Below are 20,734 nucleotides of genomic sequence, written 5' to 3' on the forward strand. Positions count from 1 at the left end.
AAAGTATGTGTAACCCATGTGCCTAATAGGGAGCTATTAGAGAGGAGAAAGGGGGAGGAATGAGTTGTCTGGGTCACTGTTGCTAGGCCAATGCACAGTTAGTATTCCATGTCCAGTCGTTTCTGGAATTGGGTGCTGCACTTTTGGTCATGCTCAATAGGCTCCCTGTAGCTGGACTCAGACTCCATTGAGGGCAAATAGTTAGGGCAGCTGCTTTATAAAAAGACACATGACCTACATGGGTTGGGAGAAGTTCAGATGCAGGAGCAGGCTGGCTGCCCCTAACTCTGAAGCATTCTGCAGCAGGCTAGTGTTATGGTTAACTCTCCAACACAGGGCAGCTCTGGCAGCGTTAGTTTCCCGCTCCCATTTCTTCTTTCTATGACTATCTTCTTTCATTTTAATTGTATACCTGGAATATTATTTGATTTTTAGCCAAACTGTTCTAGTTAAATTGTCTTAACCAGTATGGGTCACAATCTCTCTTCTTAGTTAAATGTGATGCTGGAGAAAGAGTCATCTGTATTTGGCTCTTCTTGGTTTGGTATTTTATTGTAACAGAGTTTTTCATGTATATACTTAATACTGATTGGTTGGTTAATTGGCTGACTAGCTGATTGAGTCATTCTACAGTTCAACAGAGAAGGAGAAAGAATCTTCGTGGGCTTCGGTTGGAGATTTCTGCAAGCAAGAGGTGTGAATATATTGTTGCAGTGCTTTTGACTCAGCAGACTGTTTTGAGTTCATGAGCAAAGACTCTGAGACTGAAGAGAACTCCAACTACAACTTTTGGAACTTTGAGTTACTTCTCACTGTGAGCTGTGAGTTTGTGGGGACTAACCTGTTAGATTTAATTGGTTTGGTTTTTTGTTTCTATTTATGTATAACTCTGAAAATAATATATGTGGATTATGAAGTAGCCCTGTTATGTAATAGAAAATAAGCTATTATTATTGTGTTTCTTTATCATAAGAGTTTATAAAGTTGGTACTTAAGAATTAAGTTAATTACTTTTGCTCTTTTTTTTAACTTGATTGTGGGGAGGTTGACCCTGCGCAGATGCAGAGGAATTTGTATCACTGCTGACTGAGAGTTCCTTAACATCAAGGCTCAGAGACTCGATCCATATACATTGAACTTCCAAAATCTTATCCCAGCAAAAACTGGGTTCAGTGTAAAATCTAAGATTCTTTGGGGGCAGCCTCTTCTTGGATTGTTCCAAAGTACTGTGTTAACAATTTGAAGGGTATATCTGCTCCAGAATATTACAGGAACCAACCTCCAAGTATACTGAAGTCAATGTTTTGGTATAAAGTATATGTTCCCTATAGATCGATATATAAGGCATAAAAGCAGCAAAGAGTCCTGTGGCACCTTATAGACTAACAGACGTATTGGAGCATGAGCTTTCATGGTTGAATACCCATTTCGTCGAATGCATAGTAACTTAGGCCAATGATCAGCCTTAAACATACCTGCTAGTAAAGCAAAGGGATAAATAAATCACACTGACCAAGGTGTGGTCAATACTAGAAAATTAGGATAAGCATAACTACGTCATTCAGGGAAAAATCAACACCATTAACTGGCATAGTTAAGCCGCCTAAGACATCAATGGAAAAAATTTTCCATTGACCTAGCTACCACCTCTCAGGAGGTGGATTACTTACGCAGATGGGAGAACCTCTCCCATCTGCGTAGGTAGTGTCTACACTGAAGCACTACAGAGGTGCAACTGCAGTGTAGACAAGCCCTTAGGCTGTTAAGTACCTACGTCACTTTTGAAAAAGGGACTTTGCATTTCAAGGCTATATGTACACTACAGAGTTAAGTTGACTTAATTTATGTCGATGCTCATAAACCACTGTAATTACATCACTTGTGCATGTTCACACAAAGCTCCTTGTGTTGGTGGAGTGCATCCACAGTTGGTGCTCCAGCATCAACAGAGAAAGAAGTGCACCATGGGCCACTATCCCACTGTGCAACTCACCACCTTCTGCTGCTCAGAGTTCTGGGAATGGATCACAGTGCATCATGGGTGCAGGCTCACCATCCCATGATGCAGTTTTCTCCATCCCATCATTCCATGAGTTTCCAACTACTTTTCAACTGCCTCTGTAAACTGTGTGCCTGCCATCTCTTCCTGATAGTATGAATCATGCACTGCTCTCCACTCTTGTTATGAGCACAACACAGCCGATCCTGCAGTATTTCATGACCTGCACATCTGAAAATGAATCAGCGGTGTCTGTCCTGCTCTGTGCCATGGAAAGAAACAATTCAAGATTGATGTTAGAATTCACAAAGGAGCTGCACACAGTGGAGCATCGCTATTGGGTTTGGGAAACAAGCACTGAGTGGTGGGATCGCATTGTTATGCAGCTCTGGGATGATGAGCAGTGGCTGCAGAACTTTCAGATGTGCAAAGCCACCTTCCTGGAACTGTGTGGAACTTGCCCCTGCCCTGTAGTGCAAGAACACCAAAATGAGAGCTGCCCACATGGTGGAAAAGCAAGTAGCAATCACTGTGTGGAAGCTGGCAATTCCGACTGCTATTGGTCAGTCGCAAATCAGTTTGGAGTTAGGAAGTCCACCGTAGGGGTTGTGATTATGCAAGTGTACAGGGCCATTAATTATCTCCTGTTCCGAAGGACTGCGACTCAATGTATGGGAAATAATGGATGGCTTTGCAACAATGGGATTCCCTAACTGCGGTGGGGCAATAGATGGCAAGCATATCCCACTTTTGGCCCCAGACCATCTTGCAACAGATTACATCAACAGAAAGGGCTATTTCTCTATGGTATTGCAGGTGCTGGTGGATCACTGGGGTTGTTTCACTGACATAATTGTGGGGTTGTCCGGGAAGGTGCACACATCTTCAGGAACACTGGCCTGTATAGAGAGCTGCTTGCAGGGACTTTCTTTCCACACCAAAATATTCCAAGAGGGGATGTGGAAATGCCAATAGTGATCCCAGGAGACTCTGCCTGCCCCTTACTCCCGTGGCTCATGAAGCCTTACACCGGAAACCTTGACAGCAGCAAGGAGTGCTTCAACAACAGGCTCAGCGGGTGCAGAATGTCCATTGAATGTGCATTTGGTAGATTAAATGGTCGCTGGTGCTGCCTTTTTGGCAGGTTAGACCTCAATGAGGAAAATATTCCTATGGTCATAGCAGCCTGCTGTACTCTGCATAACATTTGTGAAGCTAAGGGGGAAAAATTTCTCTGGGATGGAGCATTGAGGTGGATCACTTGGCGGCTGATTTTGAGCAGCCAGATATCAGAGTTATTAGAGGGGCTCTGGGTGGGCTATTTGCATCAGGGTTATGTTATGTTCCAGCAATGATCTATCTCCATTGGTTCCTTTCACCTCAGATCATTGGTGAACAACTGTGCAGTTCTCACCTGGCTTCACATTCAGGTAGTCTGTCCACCAACATCCATTCCCTCAATCTCCCCACCCAAAAAAGGGGAAAAGTACATTTCTTACCAATAACATAAGCTGTCATCCAGGTTCCCTTTCCAAATACACCTTGTAGGAAGCGAAAGATCAAAAATATGGAAAAATTTGGTGCAAATGCCACAACGAGGCCACATAACCCTACCCCGAGGCAGGAGTAAAGGTAAATATGGATTCTGCCATATCTGCCAAAAAAAAAAAAAGAGAGAGCGAAAATGTTGAAAGATGACTAACATTTTCCTTCTTGACTTAGGAGAACGTTTCAATTCCAGCCACAAACTAAGTCTTGTCTTGATGCTATCAGTCTTGTAAGGTTTCCCATCACTAGGCCTTACGATGATGGCTATCTGAGTCTTTCTTGTACTGGCTCCTAGGAAGTGGAACTCTCTCCTCCTGGATACTAATCTCAGCCTCTCTGTCTCCACTTTTAAAGCGGTGATGGAAAATGTTTAGGCCCAGTTTTTGGAAAACAGTTTCTAATTTTGCATGGTGCACTTAAATTATAGAAATTAGAATGCTCCTATTGAAATAAATGGGACTTTTGCTATTGACTTCAACATGTGCATGATTATTCCCTTAAACTGCCTATTTTAAGTACAGTCACACCCTGTGTAGGAAATGTCTTACCCTTTACTAGAATGCCAAATGAAGCAGCATCATAAATATTCTGTTTAGAGCTTATAATGTCTATCTTCCAGTATTTTAATTTTGTATTCATTAGTATTGAATTTTAAACATTTTATCCCAACAATATTAATGGATAAGCCAACCCTAACTACAGGCCCAAACTAGAGTTAGTTTTTAAAAAAGTCATTTTTTTAAAATAAAAAATAGTTTTGATCAAAATAAAAAACGTTCTTTTTGCTCAAAATTTCCTGTGTTTTTTTTTATTGGCCAAAACCCAACCAACACACACCCTTCCCCCCCCAAACCCCAGAAACCAAAAAATTAATTTTTTTAACAAAAGCAATTTCTGAATATTTTTTCAGGTTTGTTTTTGGGTGGGGGGAGTTGTTGTTGGGGAGAGGACAAAAAACAAACTAATAAGAAATTTTGAACAAAATGACAAAAAAAATCCTAAGAAAAATAAGTGGAATTTTTCTATCAGCTCTAGGTAAAACCCTTTTGAACTTTGTGGTAAAAGAGACATTTACAGATCCAAATGTTGTGGCTAAGGTGTAATTCTATAATAATATAAATTATTTCTATTATCATTTCACCCAAGTCTGTCAAGGCACTTTACAAGCATCATGATTCTCTCCGATTTGATCATGAGGTAACTAGTTTATAGTTGCTGCCCTGAAATGTTGTCTTCATCCAGTGTTAACCTTGCTTTAAATCCGTTTATTTTGAATGCAGCTAAGCGAATACTTTCAACCAATGATTTATTGGCTCACTCTCTCTCTCCCTCTTTCTGTTTGCGAATTGTCTGTGTAAAGATTACAATTTTTTTCTTCAGTTGATTCTTTAAAAAAAATTATTCACTTAAGAATGTTTGCAAATAATCCTTGCTCTCTACCATATTTGAGAGCTTTGTTGTGTCACTTCGGTATGCAAAAGTTGTACTGTTTGCTTTTGATTGGACACGTAGGTCACATGGTAAGTTTGTCCCCTACTGGATGACCATAATTCTCAGTACAATGAAGTTTTTATTGTAAATGTTTTTGTTTAGGAGTTCAAAGTGCTTTATCTGAGAATATTCCCTATGTGCTCTGCCTAACAAAGTCACCTACTAGGATATTCATGGATAGCAAACAGAAAAGGAGCACAAACAGCAAAGGTTAATATATTTTTCAAATCAAAGAAGTATTCATCTACAGTGAAATTCACCCCTGTACTTTGGGCTGGCATTAGGACTCCACTCCATTTAATTCTGACTTAATTCTTTAAAATAAGGCTTCCTTCTCCTATCTTGAAGGGAAAGTTGGACTTAAGTAGCGCTTAGCTCTGGCGTTGGTCCTGTTTACAGGACTGGATTTCACCCACACATTTTTTGCAGTATTCAATCAGCTCTAAAAATGTTGAAGACCAATCGTAACCATGACCTTGGTGGTCAACATATGGGTATGTATGCCTTATGTGTGAACTGAGAGGGTTGTAGCACTGAGTTTCTTCTTCCTCTCTCAAAGGAGCTGCTTTCTTCATCAATGGCCTTATGCCCCCCTCTGAAATTGCCAACCCCAAAACTCTCTATGAATGCTTGCTTTTCATTTCTGTGTTCCTCTGTACTTCCTGAGTCCAAATGTGAACAGAAATTATGAAATACCACAAGAAGGGCTCTTTTCATGCTATTTTAAGTCCTAACAGGACCAGGACGTACTAGAAATCTCACGAAGTTTCCAGACCAATTTTACAGACTCAGGAAGTTAAGTTTATGTGAGCTGGGACCTGCTTATTGGAATAGAACTCAACCTCCAAACTTTGAATGGTTGCATACGGTGATTACAGTGCAAGATGTTTCTGCCTCTGTAAGGTAGACTTGCATTAACACCATACTGTACCTGTCTGCAGCATAGCCTAGAGTGAATGCTCCTGTCAGAAACCCCAGATTGAGAACAGCTTGTGTTAGATCTAGCATCCAGGAATTGTCACACACAAGGTTATACTGTGGGAACAAACAAGAGATATATTAATATTCACCCACAGAGATGTAATATTTTTCCTCAAAGCAAAACATTTTAGCAATTGTGTTGCTCCAGGACAAAAAAATGCCTGAGCAAAAACCTGATCACTAAGTGTTTGAGAAACCACTTTCAAGCTTGTTTGTTTTTCACCACCTCATCCATTACCATCCCATCTCAAATATCCCTTTTTAATAAAAATTTATTAAGACGATGCTAATGCAGGCTGCTCCAATAACGTTTGAATTCCATAGACTTCCTGTATCCCTAGCAGTCTGGTTCCAGATCTAGCACAGAGACTTTTTTCTTAGTGCCTCCTAGGCAAAAGTAGAGCTACTTGACCTGTGAGGGTGCAGAAAACAAATGTCAAACCAATTTGTGACATGTTGAAAATATTTTTCTTGCTGTAGCTTTCTCAGACCCTTCAATTCTTTATATTGCAGCAGCTATTACAGGATGATAAAATGCTGCTAGTGCATTCATCTGAAGAATTCATGGGGGGAGGAGGGAGGAAAGGAAATAGAACAGAAACAAAAATAAAACCAAATTAAAAATTCATTTGTTGTGTGGATAGTATTTTGTTGGCAATTACTTTACAGGATCGTGGAGCACAATTACATGCCAACCTAGCTAAGTAAGTCCTGCAGACCTTATTGGAGTCAGGAGTTTTTGATCTCAGACTGGAATGTCCTTATCAACAATGATGACTTAGGCAAAAGCGAAGTTAAGAATAAACTGATGTAATATTCTCTGCAGTTTTAGCCATTTATTAAATAGCACTCTAGAAATAGTTTCCAAGGATGAGCTGTAATAAATAATATTAATAATAATATTTTACAGCTGAGTTAACTGAGGTACAGAGCATTTGCAATGCATTTAGTATTTCAAGTTCACACTCATAATAATGTATATCAGATGAAGGTGCTCAAATACTGCAGTGATGGGGGTGAGGCATAGAAGTACTTAGATACAATGAAGACATCTTCTATTTCACATTGGCCAAGATTTTTAAAAGTAATAGTCTAAAGATAAGCTTTAAAATCCATATTTAGGCACCTAAATAAGTGGTCCAATTTTTTTAAGTGCTTATGTCCCACTGCATACAGTTTTTTCAAGAACATGGTGAGAGATTTCAGGAGGAATGTTTGAAACCACCCACACAGGCAAACACAGCCTATTTGGTTTTTAAAACTAGCTAATTGAGTAGAAAATACGGAGCCAGCTGATCTTCTGTAGGTGGAAGAAAAGCAAGGATGGCACCAGTAAGCCTCTTCCCTTTCTCCACCAGACCCTGTGGAAGTCACTCTACCAGTCACTGGGAAATGGATCTCTACCTGATATCTTGGAACATAACCAGCCAGAGGGGCGAGATGGAGTCAGGGAGCAGTCACCCTCTGTGGTACACTCTTCTGGAAATATATTGGAAACAACTGCCGGAAAGAATCTGGACCAATAGTCCCCGAAACTTAAAGTTGTTTAATGAGAATTATGGTTGCTCAGCACCATGTAAGGTCAAGGTCTTAAAGAGAGAGACCAAGCTAGCAAATGAACAAAGGAGCTCAGTGTTGGACCTCAGTAAAGAGCCCCTCACCAAGGAGACCAACGCAACGAAGGCCTATTTAGGATTTTACAACCTTGCTTGCTCTTAAAGCAGAAAGTCCTGACAGAAGACTTCTGTCCACAAGCCCTGCAATCAAAGAAGTAAAATAGGCAGAAAAAGTAAAAAAGTTAGTCTCATCAGAGCTAATAATGGATTATTGTGAGCACAGAATGAAAAGGATTTAAAATGAAATACTTTTAAAATAAACATATCATGAAAGGATAATGTTTTTGATCTCAAATCCTTAACAGAATTTACAGGCAGACTTAAGTTACACATAAATACATTTTAAAACTAATTAATTTTAAATCACTTCCTTTAATTCCACTGTCCGAATTCAGCGTTCAGGACCTCATTTTTCTAACACTGAAATTGGCATCAGGCTTATTGCTCAGGTCTCAACTCTCCCAGGAGAAACAAGGATACCTGAACACTTCAAATCAAAGCAAATTCACCTTTCACATATATGCGTTTGTAGTGCCACTTTTGAAACCCAGAGTTGGATTCCAATCTCATTCACTTAGCTGTAAATAAGGAACAGGGGCCACTGAAGTCAATGGAATTACACTGGCACAAAACTGCATAGTTGAGATGAGAACCAGGTCCATAGCCTATAAATTTGAGCCCACAGATGTCTAAGTATCCTGCTTTGACTCATGAATCATTGGCATGGACAGAATTATAAGTGCAGATGTAGAGACCTAATTGAAAATGTGAGCCATACTTTTCAAGCCTATTCTGCTAGGGCAAAATTTCTCTCATTGCGGAGCCTCCACACACCTAAGCTCCAAAGACACCCTTTCAGTCCCATGCTTTAGCAGTTTGGAGGCCGTTGTCTTGTGGTGCCTTTTGGTATTAAAGACACTGTGTGGGTTTTCCAAAAGCACATCATAAGTAACTTAGGGTCATAAGTTGCAGTGAAAGTCAACAGTCCCTTAGGTGCTTTGGAAAAATCCGACCCATTATTATTAATATTTTGATAATACTCAGAGAGGCCCCAGTCAGGACCAAAGCCCTCCTGTGCTAGATGTTTTACAAACACAGGCCCCAGTACTGCAAGCTGTTCTGCGCTAGCGGACCCCTGCACTCCTGCATGGAGCGCCGTTGACTTCCGTCATGGAACAGCTTGAAGGATTGGTCTGTAGAGATAGATGGGCTCCTTGCCTTGGAAAGTTAATACGCTTGATCCTTTTAAAAGTATATATTTATTTTTAAATAAGTTAATCCAAATGTAAGATAAACAGAGAAAAAGTGAACAACCTGACATGAAGGGCCAGGCAGAGAGAGTGCACCAAAGAGACAAGGGAAAATATGCTTCCTTTACAATACCCTTGTACCTCAACATACATTTGCAGCTGACAGTTGAAATAAACTCTTGCCTTAAAATATCAGTCAACTACTTTAAATCACTTGTGTTTTCTATGAAACAAGAGACAATGGATAACAGTAAGGCACTGTGAGTACTTTCAAAAGGATTTATAGTGTAAAATGCTTAAGTAAATTAACTGATACCTTATAAAAGTCAATCCTAAGTTTTGCTCGGATCCATATATTTAAATATTCTTGCCGGAGCTAAGAATTCTTGGCTCTGTTTTTTGTTATTTTTTGTCTGTGCAGTTCTACTTAAATGCTCTTTATATAAACAGTGTTGTTATAGCCGCATTAGTCCCAGGATATATAGAAAAACAAGGTGGGTAATATCTTATATTGAACCAACCATAGGTGCTGGAACTAGGAGAACTGGGGGTGCCGCACCCTGGCTCAAAGAGGTTTCCATCACATACAGGTTTTGCAGTTTGGTCCAATGGCTCTCAGCAGCCCCACTATACAAATTGTTCCAGCATCACTGGGAGCAATTTCTATTGGCGAGAGAAACAAGCTTTTGAGCTTCCACAGAGCTCTTCTTCATCTTTTTCATTAACAGAGTTAACCTTTAACATAGAAGTGTTTATAGAGCAAAGGATTGTTTGAGTTCTACAGCCCGTCACTCCCAGACCACCCTTGGCTTGGTTTGGTAGTGTCCAGAGGTAAAAGTGGGCTGGTACAGGCCAGTACGGCATACTGGTAAGAAGTGGCCACCAGTACCGACCCGTACACAGTGGACGTTAAAGGACTGCTGCGGCAGCGCTTTAATGTCGCTGCCCCTCCACCCCCCACGCTCCCCGAGCAGCTATGGGGGGGGGCAAAAGGGGCAGCTGCCCTGGGGTCTGGAGATTTAAAAGGGGCTGGGGCTCCCGGCCACCGCCGCTGATACCGCTGCAGCGGCCGGAGCGCAGGGCGGCGTGGGCCAGGCTGCACGGAAGGGCTGGCTGGGGGAGGCTGACCCTCAGCCCCATCCCTTCCACCTGAGACCCCGCACCGGTAAGACTTTTAAGTTACTTTCACCCCTGGTAATGTCTGAAAGTTACCACCATCTGAAAGCTGTTTGGTGGCCTGGATGAAAAGAATTGGTGATTTCAGTCTAGTTCTTAAAAGAGAATCAACCCCATTTCAGAACATTCACTAGCAACTAGCACCCTGGTTGGCAGCCTCAACAAAAAGGCGTGGATTTAATGTGAATGTGAAGGTTTAAGGTAATGTAAACGTGTAATGTAAATGTCTAGAAAACATGGCCTATGAGGAAAGATTGGAAAAAACTGGATTTGTTTAATCTGGAGAAGAGAAGACTGAGAGGGGACATGAGAACAGTTTTCAAGTACATAAAAGGTGTTACAAGGTGGAGGGTGAAAAATTGTTCTTATCCTCTGAGGACAGGACAAGAAGCAATGGGCTTAAATTGCAGCAAGAGAGGCTTAGGTTGGACATTAGAAAAAACTTTCTGTCAGGATAGTTAAGCACTGGAACAAATTGCATAGGGAGATTGTGGTATCTTTGTCAGAGGTTTTTAAGAATAGGTTAGACAAAAACCTGTCAGGAATGGTCTGTCTTAGTTCTCCTTTGAGTGCAGGGGACTGGACTAGATGACCTATGACTGGAACCCCAACCACCCTCTCAGTGATTCTAGCAGTGATCCCATGCAGAAATGTGCAGAAGTGTACCAGGCTGTATCTGTTCTGTAGCTATAAAGACCTAAGGTCCAGACTGAACCATTGCTAACACTGGTGAGCAGTTACTTACCTATGTAGTCCCAAGAAAGTCACTAAAATGATTTGTGTGAATAACTGTTCACAAATTGTGCTCACAGTCATTGAAAGGAATGCTTTGCTCTTTGTGCCTGGGAAAAGAAAATATAGGCTTCAGAATGGAAGGGGTCACAAACCTCCCTCTCAATCTTCTGCTTAGTGTCCAGGGTCAGTAATGTAGAGAATCCAAAAATCCAGAGCCCTTTCTGCCTGGGCCTCATGTGTCTTGCGTCATCTTTCATTGTTTCTTATTAACCTTTCCAACTTGGCAGCCCTGTGAAATCAGAGCTGTATAGTGCGTCTGCTGAAAATAAACTATAAAAGATTTCTGAGAGGTCACACAAGGGGTGGTCTAAACCAAAAACCTCAGGTCTGAGCATCTCACAAACACTGGGCAAGTTTGGATCTAGATTCACATCTAATTCTGAGGATTTGCCTTTCTATCTCTCAGCCACTATGCTCCCTTTCTCCCCAAAATTTGGACAAGTTCAGGCCCAGACCAGAACTTTGCCCCTCTATTCTGAGTCTAATTCAAATGGAAGACCTAACATCCGGATGAGGTTAAGTAGGTAAGTTTTAATTTCAGGCTCAGCTCCTCAGCATCCATTGATGTGTGTGTCAGAAACCACTTGTACACACACACAATAATGCACTGCTTAAGGCTGGGATGTCCACATTTTACAACACTGAGGGCTGCACTGACAACTTGTGGGCTACACACTTCATTTGTTAACACAGTTTCCATACAGTACGTAACAAAATGCACATTTTCACACTATATGCTTGAACTATATTCTTCCTCAATTTAATATGGTAGATGAATTCATAACCAGTACCAATCTGAACGCCTCTGCTCTCACCTCCAGTGACATGTGCAGAGACCAGTCACTGCGAGCAGTCGAGGTAGGAGCTTAGGAGAGAAGAAACCACCTACTTCAGGACAGTGCCATGACTCTCACCTGCACTGGGTTATAAATAAAGGAATGAAGAGGGGAAAGCTGATGTCAATACTTCCCCCACCAAGTCCTTTGGAGCTGCCGGATTGTAGGGGATGAAAGTATCCCCTGGTGAGGAGCCAGATGCCTGGAAGGTGCTAAATGCTCTCACCACCCATTGAACAAACAGACATTCAGACCAAACTCCAATGATTTTTTTTTAAACTGTGGTGCAATTATTTGGGACCATTTTAGTTTACTTTGCCAATTTTACTTAGCCAAGAAAAGGGTATTAAATTATCTATCTCCCTAGAGAGAGGGAAGGAAATCCCCAACATGTCTAAGGATTTCACAGCTGAAATAACCTTTAAACAAAGGAGGAGGATGGGTCTGAAATGAGCACTGAGAAGGTCAAGGTCATGACTAATACCTGGCAAACAAAATGGTTATTACAGTGTCTCCCCTCACAGTATGTCTGTCAGAGAACAGATATTTTTTATCTCACTCAGATTGAGTTAGGGGATAGCAAGTACTCCACAATCTTTCTGTGTAGTTCAAGGACTGATGACAATGGGAGTTATAGGTATTCAGCAGCACCTCGCTTTTCCGTATAGAGGTGCAAGTGATTTGGGACCTGAGCCAAAGGCTACTGACGTTGACAGGGTCTTTCCATGGCTTCAATAAGCTTTGGATTGGGCCCCCCGTCTCTGTGATACAACTAAGGACAGTCTTCTGTTCTGGTACTGAGCGGGATACTGGAAAGCTCATACCTTAGTCCTTCAGCACCGTGTATACCTTTCCCTGTCTTCCCAGATTCAACCCTGCATTGCCTTACATGATAATAATTCATCAGAGGACCTGGAAGCATTGCACCTTTGGCCTGAGGATCTGAAAGCACTGTACAGTCAGTCACAACTAATCTTCACAAGAGACAGGTGAGATAAGTAAATATTTGATTTACAACTATTATTCATTAATTGACCAATACTAGGTGTTTTTCTATGCCTGTCTACAATGAATTGAAGGTCTCAGCCCAGTTCTGGCTGAACAAGTGTCCATTTGAAAAAACCACCAGCAAAACGGACATCCTACTTGGCAGTATTAATAGAAGACCAGTTTATTCTCTCAGTTCTGCAGGTGGTGCCTCCAGGGGAGGGCGGAAGTACATTGCTAGGGCAACCTGGGACAGCTCAGACTGCTGCTACCCAGTCTCTACTTGCTTTGGGGGTGTATCGATTCTCTCATACTCCAAAGCATTTTTCACCAGCACTTCACTGAAATCAAACTTCAAGCTGATTCAGCTCAGGAGTGGGTGGGGGGTAAACAGCCCCTTTTCTTTGTTTTATCAGAACAAGATGTGCTAAGAGACCTCCTCAGGGCAGATTTTCTACTCTACCTTGTTCAGAGGTGAGCACACCGGTGGAACTCCATAATGACAAAATAAAACGGCAGATCAGACTTCACTCTTAAGTTGCTGTGTCGCAAGAACCCGAGTAGTGGGGTTTGTTTGGTTTTGATTTTGTTTTTGTTTTTTGCCTGAATTTTCATACCTGCAAAATTTTCAGGGCCCAGCTTGAATCTCTTGTAGACCACCCAGAATGATACCAAGCTTTCTAATGTGAAATCAGCCTCCTTTCTTTTTTTAAACTTTTTCCTTTCTTATTACCACTGCTGCCTTCACACTGGCAAAATAAAGGAGAGATTTCTAAACTCATCCCAACTCTGTGCAAACATAGAAGAAAACAGCAGTTATCAAATCTTTGAAGTCAATGTCCCAGCTTCTCATCCAGTGTAAATTGGTGCAGCTTCTCTGAAATAAATGGGGCTGGGAAGATCTGCCCTACCTGAAGCACAATCATTTTTATATGGGGGAAACCTTACTGAGAATTTGTAGTGAACCCATCTCTTGGCACTAAATCAGTCCCTTGTCCACTCCTGCCACCCTCTCACTGCTCCTCAAACCCTACATGATAATATGAAAGAGTAGCACTGATTTCTTGGATTAACCCAGACGTACTAAACAAGGTAAGTGTAGGCTTTGGGGCTTTTCCGTAATGTTGAATTAATTCTTCTGGAGTAGTATAGAAAAAGGAACAGCTGTTTTCTCTCCACCAAAGCTTTGACTGTCATGTTAGTCACTGCTTTAAGATGCTGTAAAAGTTGTAAGGTAAACATTACTGAACTGGTTACAGATCTCTTTGAAAATATTGTCCTGGTTTTTTGAGACAGCTGCCAAGTATCAGAGCATGATGATTTATTTGCAACAAGTGTAGTAGGATAATGTGTTCTGGTGATGATTTGTCCTTCTCAGACCTCACACTTGGGCAATGAATTGTTGCCAAGTCTCAAAATTACATAACTTTCGTCATAAGAAAGTGTTGCTGAGAGGCCACATTGGAATCAGTTCATTATGCTAAACATGTGCCAGAAAGGCTGCTATTCAGTATGGAACACACCAGCTTTGCTATTCGCAGTTGATGAATCCATAGATTACTGTCTCTGCTGGCATCTGAATCTGTAGATTTGTCTACAATCCATTAACATACCACTAGGCGTCATCATTGCCAAAAATGTTTGGCGAAAATTACCCACCCTTTGCAAAGCTTTATCAGTAGTTAGTGGAAATGATCTAGGCTCAGCTTTTTTTTTTTCTTTCCAATTTCTGGTCCACTGTATGGAGCTGCTGAATCACTGCACCTTCTTGCAGCTCTAGCCACATCCTCTTTTCAGCCTGCACCACCATTTGCGGAACTGCCTTTTAGTGACTCCACTCCCATTCCTAAGGAAATGCAATCTGGACCCCCGCATTATTTATGCTGATATCATCTGCCATAAATGGGGCATGAATTTAGGCCAAGATCTGTATCTCCTCTACGGTTCCCTTTCCCAGCAAAATCTGACAAGCCGTTTGATTCCAAACCTACTGCTGACCCAACTAGTTTCTTTTTCCAGGTTCATGAGGAGTAACAAAAGCTCAAGAAAAACAAGTGGAAACAATATTTGATTTTATTTTGGGGGTATTTCCCAAATACTTAATTTCACTGAGCTTTGAGTGTTCTCTTAAAAAGGGAAACTTAATTACATTTGTGGAATTGTTGTGAGGTTTTACAGATAAAGTCAAACTGATTTCAGTGCATTTGCTGCAATCTGCATCTTAAAATCATTTTGATCACTACTTTGTCTAGCTTTATTCCACCTCAGGATCAGGGAACTAAAGGGCTCTAGCTGCATTATGTACTGAGAGTTAATGGGTTTGCCTTTTGTAAGGCAACTCTGTCTGATTTTAGGTGCCTGCAAGGAAAAGCATGACCCAAAGCTGTAGAGTCCACAACCCATCCTGGTACAATATGCAAAACTTCAAACTGCAGTGGCAAAGAGAAAGGGGACTTGCTGTTGTACCTCCATAAGATACCAAGAATGTTTTATAAATGAATCTTAGGTTTTGCTGTTTCACCCATCATTAAGGCCTGAAGAAGGTAAATAGAGTTGCCAAGTGTTGTCCATAATGGATGTTATAGCGGATTCTTTTCTCCTTCTCCTCCTCCTCCTTAAAATACCTCATTGTGAAAGGACCCGCTTCCAGGCACCTACCCTAGATGTAATTTAATTAATCCAGCTACAATGGAATAGGCATCAGGCACTTCAGGTGCTGCTCATGTGCCAGCTCCGGAGTTCCCATCAAACCAAACAATTACTTTTACTTAGTGGTTACTGTAACTGAAGCTGCCTGTGGAACTATTTTGAAACAATTTAACAAATTAACTAGACATAAAATAATAGAAATTGACACCATATACAGGTGTTTCCCACGGAGAGAGCCAGACCCTTTTGCACCACCATAGCAGTGTGAAGGGATCAGAACAAAGATGAGAAGCCCGCCCTGCATATTTCATTAATTTAATAATTCCTCACAAATCAATCCCTCCAGTCCTCTGATCATTTTTCTCTCTCTGGTTATAAGGTGCTCAGAACTGAATGCAGCATTTCAGGTGTGATTGCATAAGAACCGGAGAGAGTGGAACTGTTACACCCCTGTTCTGTGGGGTGACATCTTTGCATAGCAGCCTGTGTTTGCATTTGTCTTTGAGCTACCGTATCACACTGCAAACTTGTGCCTAATTTGCTGTCTAATAACCCCCTGCAAATTTCTTTCATCATTGCTGCTTTTCAAGTCTCTCCCTCCCACGAACATCTGCTTTTCAGATTACTATGCTAAATCATCCTGTTGATTTAGTCTCCCTGGTCATGTTCTCGATAAACGTAATCAGATATGAAATAACACATGTTTAAACAGAGTACAAAAAGAAACAGTTCATTTGTATAAAAATGGAGGGTTTAGAAAGAGCAGGCACATTAGAAAAGGCGTAGCTGTTTCAATGGTCAAATTAGATAGGACACTATTATGTCTAACTTGATTTCTCATCTAAATTTTATGGAAGTCCTAATTTAGGATTAACTTGGTCTTCCCTTTCCAAGTGTGTTATATTTAACATGTTTACGTTGTGAATTGCCTGCTATGTCACTGCTTAGTAGATGAGTAAAGTTGATAATTAGGTATGTTGGAGCCAGATCCAAGCTACAGGGAATGGACTCTTGGGCCCTGATCCACAGCCCAGTGAAGTCAATGGAAGTCTTTCTACTGATCCCAGAACTCTTTGGATCAGGCCTTTGGAGTCTGAAAAGAGTCCTGTGAATGCTGCTACTTGGTATACCATATGGTCACCTGGGAAAGAAGGATATGCTCTCTAGCCTATTACTATTCTTATGTCCTTGTCTTTAGGCATTGTACAAGGGCCTGTTATTTTACAGAAGAATATTCAGAGGCTTAGGGGGTAGATTTTCTAAGGCATAAAGGACAATTAGGTGCCCAACTTCCAGTCATGTCCAATGGGAGTTGGATGCCTAACAGCCTTCATGCCTTTGAAAATCTCCTCATTAGTCAGTAAGAGCACTCTTGTCCAGTGGCCTTTCCTCCCCACACCTTATCTGAGCCATCCAACCTCCTTCTTATTATTTTTGGTAGAGGATTTGGCACGCAACAGTGGTGAAAATCAAAACCACACTTCTTATGTGGCTGGTTTTCAGCAGCTTGTTCATGTGCACCTGGAGCATTGCCGTAAGGTTCCCATTCACCATTCCACTGGTCACCTTCTTTTTCCCTGTAGCCCTGCTTTTCACTTACATGCGCGCTGCTGAACGCATAGGTGAATGTGGTACAGTCTGAAGATGTTTGCCAATGGAACTTTGAACTTCAGCTCCCACTACTTGCTTTGACGACCCACAAGTTTCATTTTCTCTATGCATTAGCTAGTGAGCAGGGAGGTTTTTTTTCTTGCTGCTGATGCAAAATCATAGTGGTTGCATCAGATACAGAATAATCTTTTACCTACTGCTGCTATAAATGGACTCTGAGTGAAGCTTTACATTGCTGGTTTTGCTCACCCACTTTCAACAATCATCAGGGTCAACAGCTGAAAAAGCATGGACAAAAAAGTAATCTCATCGCCCCCCATCCCACCCACCCCCACACACACCCAATTTTCATTTTAAAAATAATGTCAGTTAAATGGTACTGTTCATGAAAGATTCTGGACTGAAAGCTCTGGAGGCTGAATTTCTCTGTACATCTCCCGGACAAGTATGACATAGGCAGCAGTGCATGTTTCCCCTGCCAGTGAGATTCAGCCCTCACCTGGAATAGCCACTCCTAGGAATCTGAACATCTTTAAATTTTCCTTGCCCATTCAATCCATTGCTGAGACAGCAAACAAATCTACTCAGTGAAGGCTGTGATTAATGTTTTTTGAGGTGTGGATTCTTATCTGCCAGGGAGTAAATTATGACACTGACACATTGCAAACAGCTCGCACTCAGCAGCTTATTCTGGTTTTCAGTTATTGCTAACCTGAACCAGCTTTGATTCTATGACCTGAAGGTGGATGTTCTGTATCCAGTTACCAATCTCCAGGCCCGCTCATTTGCTTTAATTTAACATTTATTCAGGGCATACAGTGTTCTAGGCACTTTACGGAATGTGTTATGATGTCTTCCTGCCCTGAAGACGTCATAACCTAAGAAGAGACAAAGTAGAACAACTGATGACAGGACGGGCTGAGGGAAGGAGGATGAGACTATAAACTCTTTGGGTTAGGGACTGTCTCTTTGTACAGCACCTAGCACAAGGGGGTCCTGATCCAGGACTGGGGCACCATGGCACTATGGTAATATAAAGTGAGAAGCTTCAGGGAAGGAACTGTGGGGGCTTAGGGCTGCTGATGCCTCCACATTGCCACAGGAGGCTTAGGCTGGGCTTCCATGGGAAGATCCTGTGAGACTGGGTTTGGCAGAAAGTACCAACCACCAGGACTGGAGTGGCAGCTTCAGAAAGCCCTCTGTCTGGCTGATACCAGTATATAAACCAGGAAGCCATGAAAGGGAGCTCTCTGAGCAACAACATAGACTGCCTGCATGTCTCTGCTCCAGACCCTGCTTGTGAGAGATCCTAGACTCCAGCTTCTGATCCTGCCTGCCTCCTAACTCTCGGTTTGCCCTCTGACCTGTTGCGGACTCTGACCTTGCAGTACCTGAGTTAGTTTTCTTTCTGACGCATGACTCTCGCTTTTGTTCTCCGGCGTAGCTGGAACTCTGACCTCCCAGTATCTGACTTGGCCTGCCTACTGACACTTGACTCTTGGTTTGCCCTCTGGTCTATCCTGGATCTGACCTCCTGGTACCCGACCTGCCCTGACTCCTGCTCCAACCACTAGGTCTGACTTCCCAGGTCCTGGTCATCACATACAAATAAATAATAATGGGAAGATTGCAGGACCACGGGCACAGCAGTCAAATCATGTGGTGGTTTTGATACAGTATACAACACTTCATGAAGATTACATACCTAATTTATGTAAATGTATTTTAGTTATGGTGTTTCCGAGCACTACAGTTATCACCGTTATTTACATACACATGCACCTCTAGTGCTGAGTCTATGGATTAGAGTCACATTGTACTGCACCGACTACACGTCTATAATCAAGATCTAGCACAGCTTATTGGTTGTCCTTTTGCGGCCCAATAAAGAATAACTATTTGCCAACACATACCACAAAAGGAGTAATGGAGTGACTGCAGTTTTCCATTCTACAGGAAATAACTCTGGCATTTCAGATACCAGTGTGTGGTAACTCTTGGCAAAATCTGAATTTTTAATGACAACCAACGTAATTCTATTTTCTTATCGAGGCTCAGGACACACAGAAGTGGTTAGATACTAATTATTTATTACTAGTAAGTCTAGATGGTTACTCAGATAAATTATATAATGTCCATATAACTGGGCAGATCATGAGCTGGTATAAATCAGCAGCAGTCAATTGAGCAACATTAATTTATACCAGCCAAGGACCTGCCCTTAAATGACCACTAATGCCTCAGTTGCAATGACATTACTCTTTGTTTATTTTAGTCCAGCATTACAGCGGCAAGAAAGCAGTATCCCCATTTGAGTTCATCTGCTCCAGAGAGTCAATACTAAGGATCTTTCAGATTAGCTCACCCTGGTGTTGCTGCTTGAGAATACCCAATATCCTGATTCAGTTGGAAATTTCAGAGAAACTTTAATGGGACAAGAATAAAGTTTTCATAAAAAACAGCTATACTCCATATGTATTGCTCTAGCAATTGATTTTTATTTTGCAATCCTGCTCTGACAATGAAAACACTGATTGGAAAATTTTGATTTCCCTTACCTCACTGACGATCGTTGAGTGGGGTTGTTTGTATACCCAGCCATCCTGGCATGAAGTAAGCGGCACATTGCCCAAACTGCTATTAGTAAAGTGGGACAGTGGGTTGGCACAGCTCACAGAGGTGCTATTCCACTCTATGTCAAACCTCTCACACTGGCCACTGGAAAACCTGTTCACCAGGTTCAGAGCCGGCACAGTATAGTTTTGTTCCTCTTCAAGGGTCCAGCCACATCTCTCACTTAATTCAGCTGCACCAGGGATCCTGCACCGATAGTGCTCTGGTGCGTGCCCAAGAAATACCACTCCAACAAATAGAAAAGAAAAAGTTATGCCTGTCTGGCAAAGGAGGAAAAAGACCCTCTTTTGGAACCTTCCAAATTCCCCAGCTTCTTTTAAAACCTCATCAAAAGACGGCATTGTGTGCAGTAGGTTTTCAATTCGGAGGGATCCAAGAGATGGCAGAGTCAACAGCTTTCAAACTTTGTAACTAGTGCTAGTGCTTCCTGTAGCCGTATCTGTGTGGACTGTCTCTCTCTCTCTCTCCCTCTCCTCCCACACACACACACATAATCACAGTAGCATAAGCAGCTTTGGAACAGAGCAAAGTTCCACAGACCCACCCAGAGCGTTACAGTATGTCAAGAGGCATGAGGCTTACACACAGCAGTTTAGGAGAGCAATATAAAGTGGGTAAACATACGGTAAGAGAGAAGGGGGCGTGTGTTTCCTATCCAGAATGTTAAACAGATTATGTAATAAAAACAATTAACTCTTTAGGGACAGGCGTGCAGTAAACACCAGCTCTGTAGGCAATGGTGTACTGCAGTTGTCTTTACAAAGGGGTCCCAGAAAAATGCAGAGTGTTAAATAAAAACATAACCGAGAGGAAGCTGCTGCAAAAGTAGCAATGAGCGATGCTGTCAGCGTTCTGGGTGGCAGTGACAGAAATGTTCATAAAAAGCTATGAAGTTTCCTCTTCGGCACACAGGAGTTATTTCTGCAGCAATGGTCTAGTGCTCATCCAAAGTGCTATTGAGCCATCTGTGCAGCTTTTATTGGAACTGCTTTTTCCTTTCTATGTTACAATTACAGAAAGGTTGTCAGGTAGCGTATGCCCAAAATGTCGGAGCTTCTTTTCAAAATAGGTCTATCTGTGCTTTGACCTGTTTATGCAGGTTTTTATACGGCCTCATTCATCTTAGTATCTGAGCATCCCCTGCATTCTCCTTTCCCAGAG

At 41.8% G+C, this 20,734-nt stretch overlaps 1 protein-coding gene across 2 annotated transcripts in view; it reads right to left on the bottom strand.

The window, feature by feature from the left end:
• SLC22A3 (solute carrier family 22 member 3) overlaps positions 1–20,168 on the bottom strand; it is a 46,502-nt gene extending 26,334 nt beyond the window's left edge. For both annotated transcript variants that reach the window (XM_039532744.1, XM_039532743.1), the window contains exons 1-3: positions 19,498–20,168; positions 5,970–6,073; positions 3,499–3,653 (exon numbers count right to left, since the gene is read on the bottom strand). In XM_039532744.1, the coding sequence (XP_039388678.1) occupies positions 3,499–3,653; positions 5,970–6,073; positions 19,498–19,914 (676 nt within the window). In that variant the 5' untranslated portion in view covers positions 19,915–20,168. The remainder of the gene's footprint in view (positions 1–3,498; positions 3,654–5,969; positions 6,074–19,497) is intronic.
• Positions 20,169–20,734: the final 566 nt, after the last annotated feature.

The sequence above is a fragment of the Mauremys reevesii genome, linkage group 3 (assembly GCF_016161935.1).
Source record: "Mauremys reevesii isolate NIE-2019 linkage group 3, ASM1616193v1, whole genome shotgun sequence".
Taxonomy (NCBI): Eukaryota; Metazoa; Chordata; order Testudines; family Geoemydidae; genus Mauremys; species Mauremys reevesii.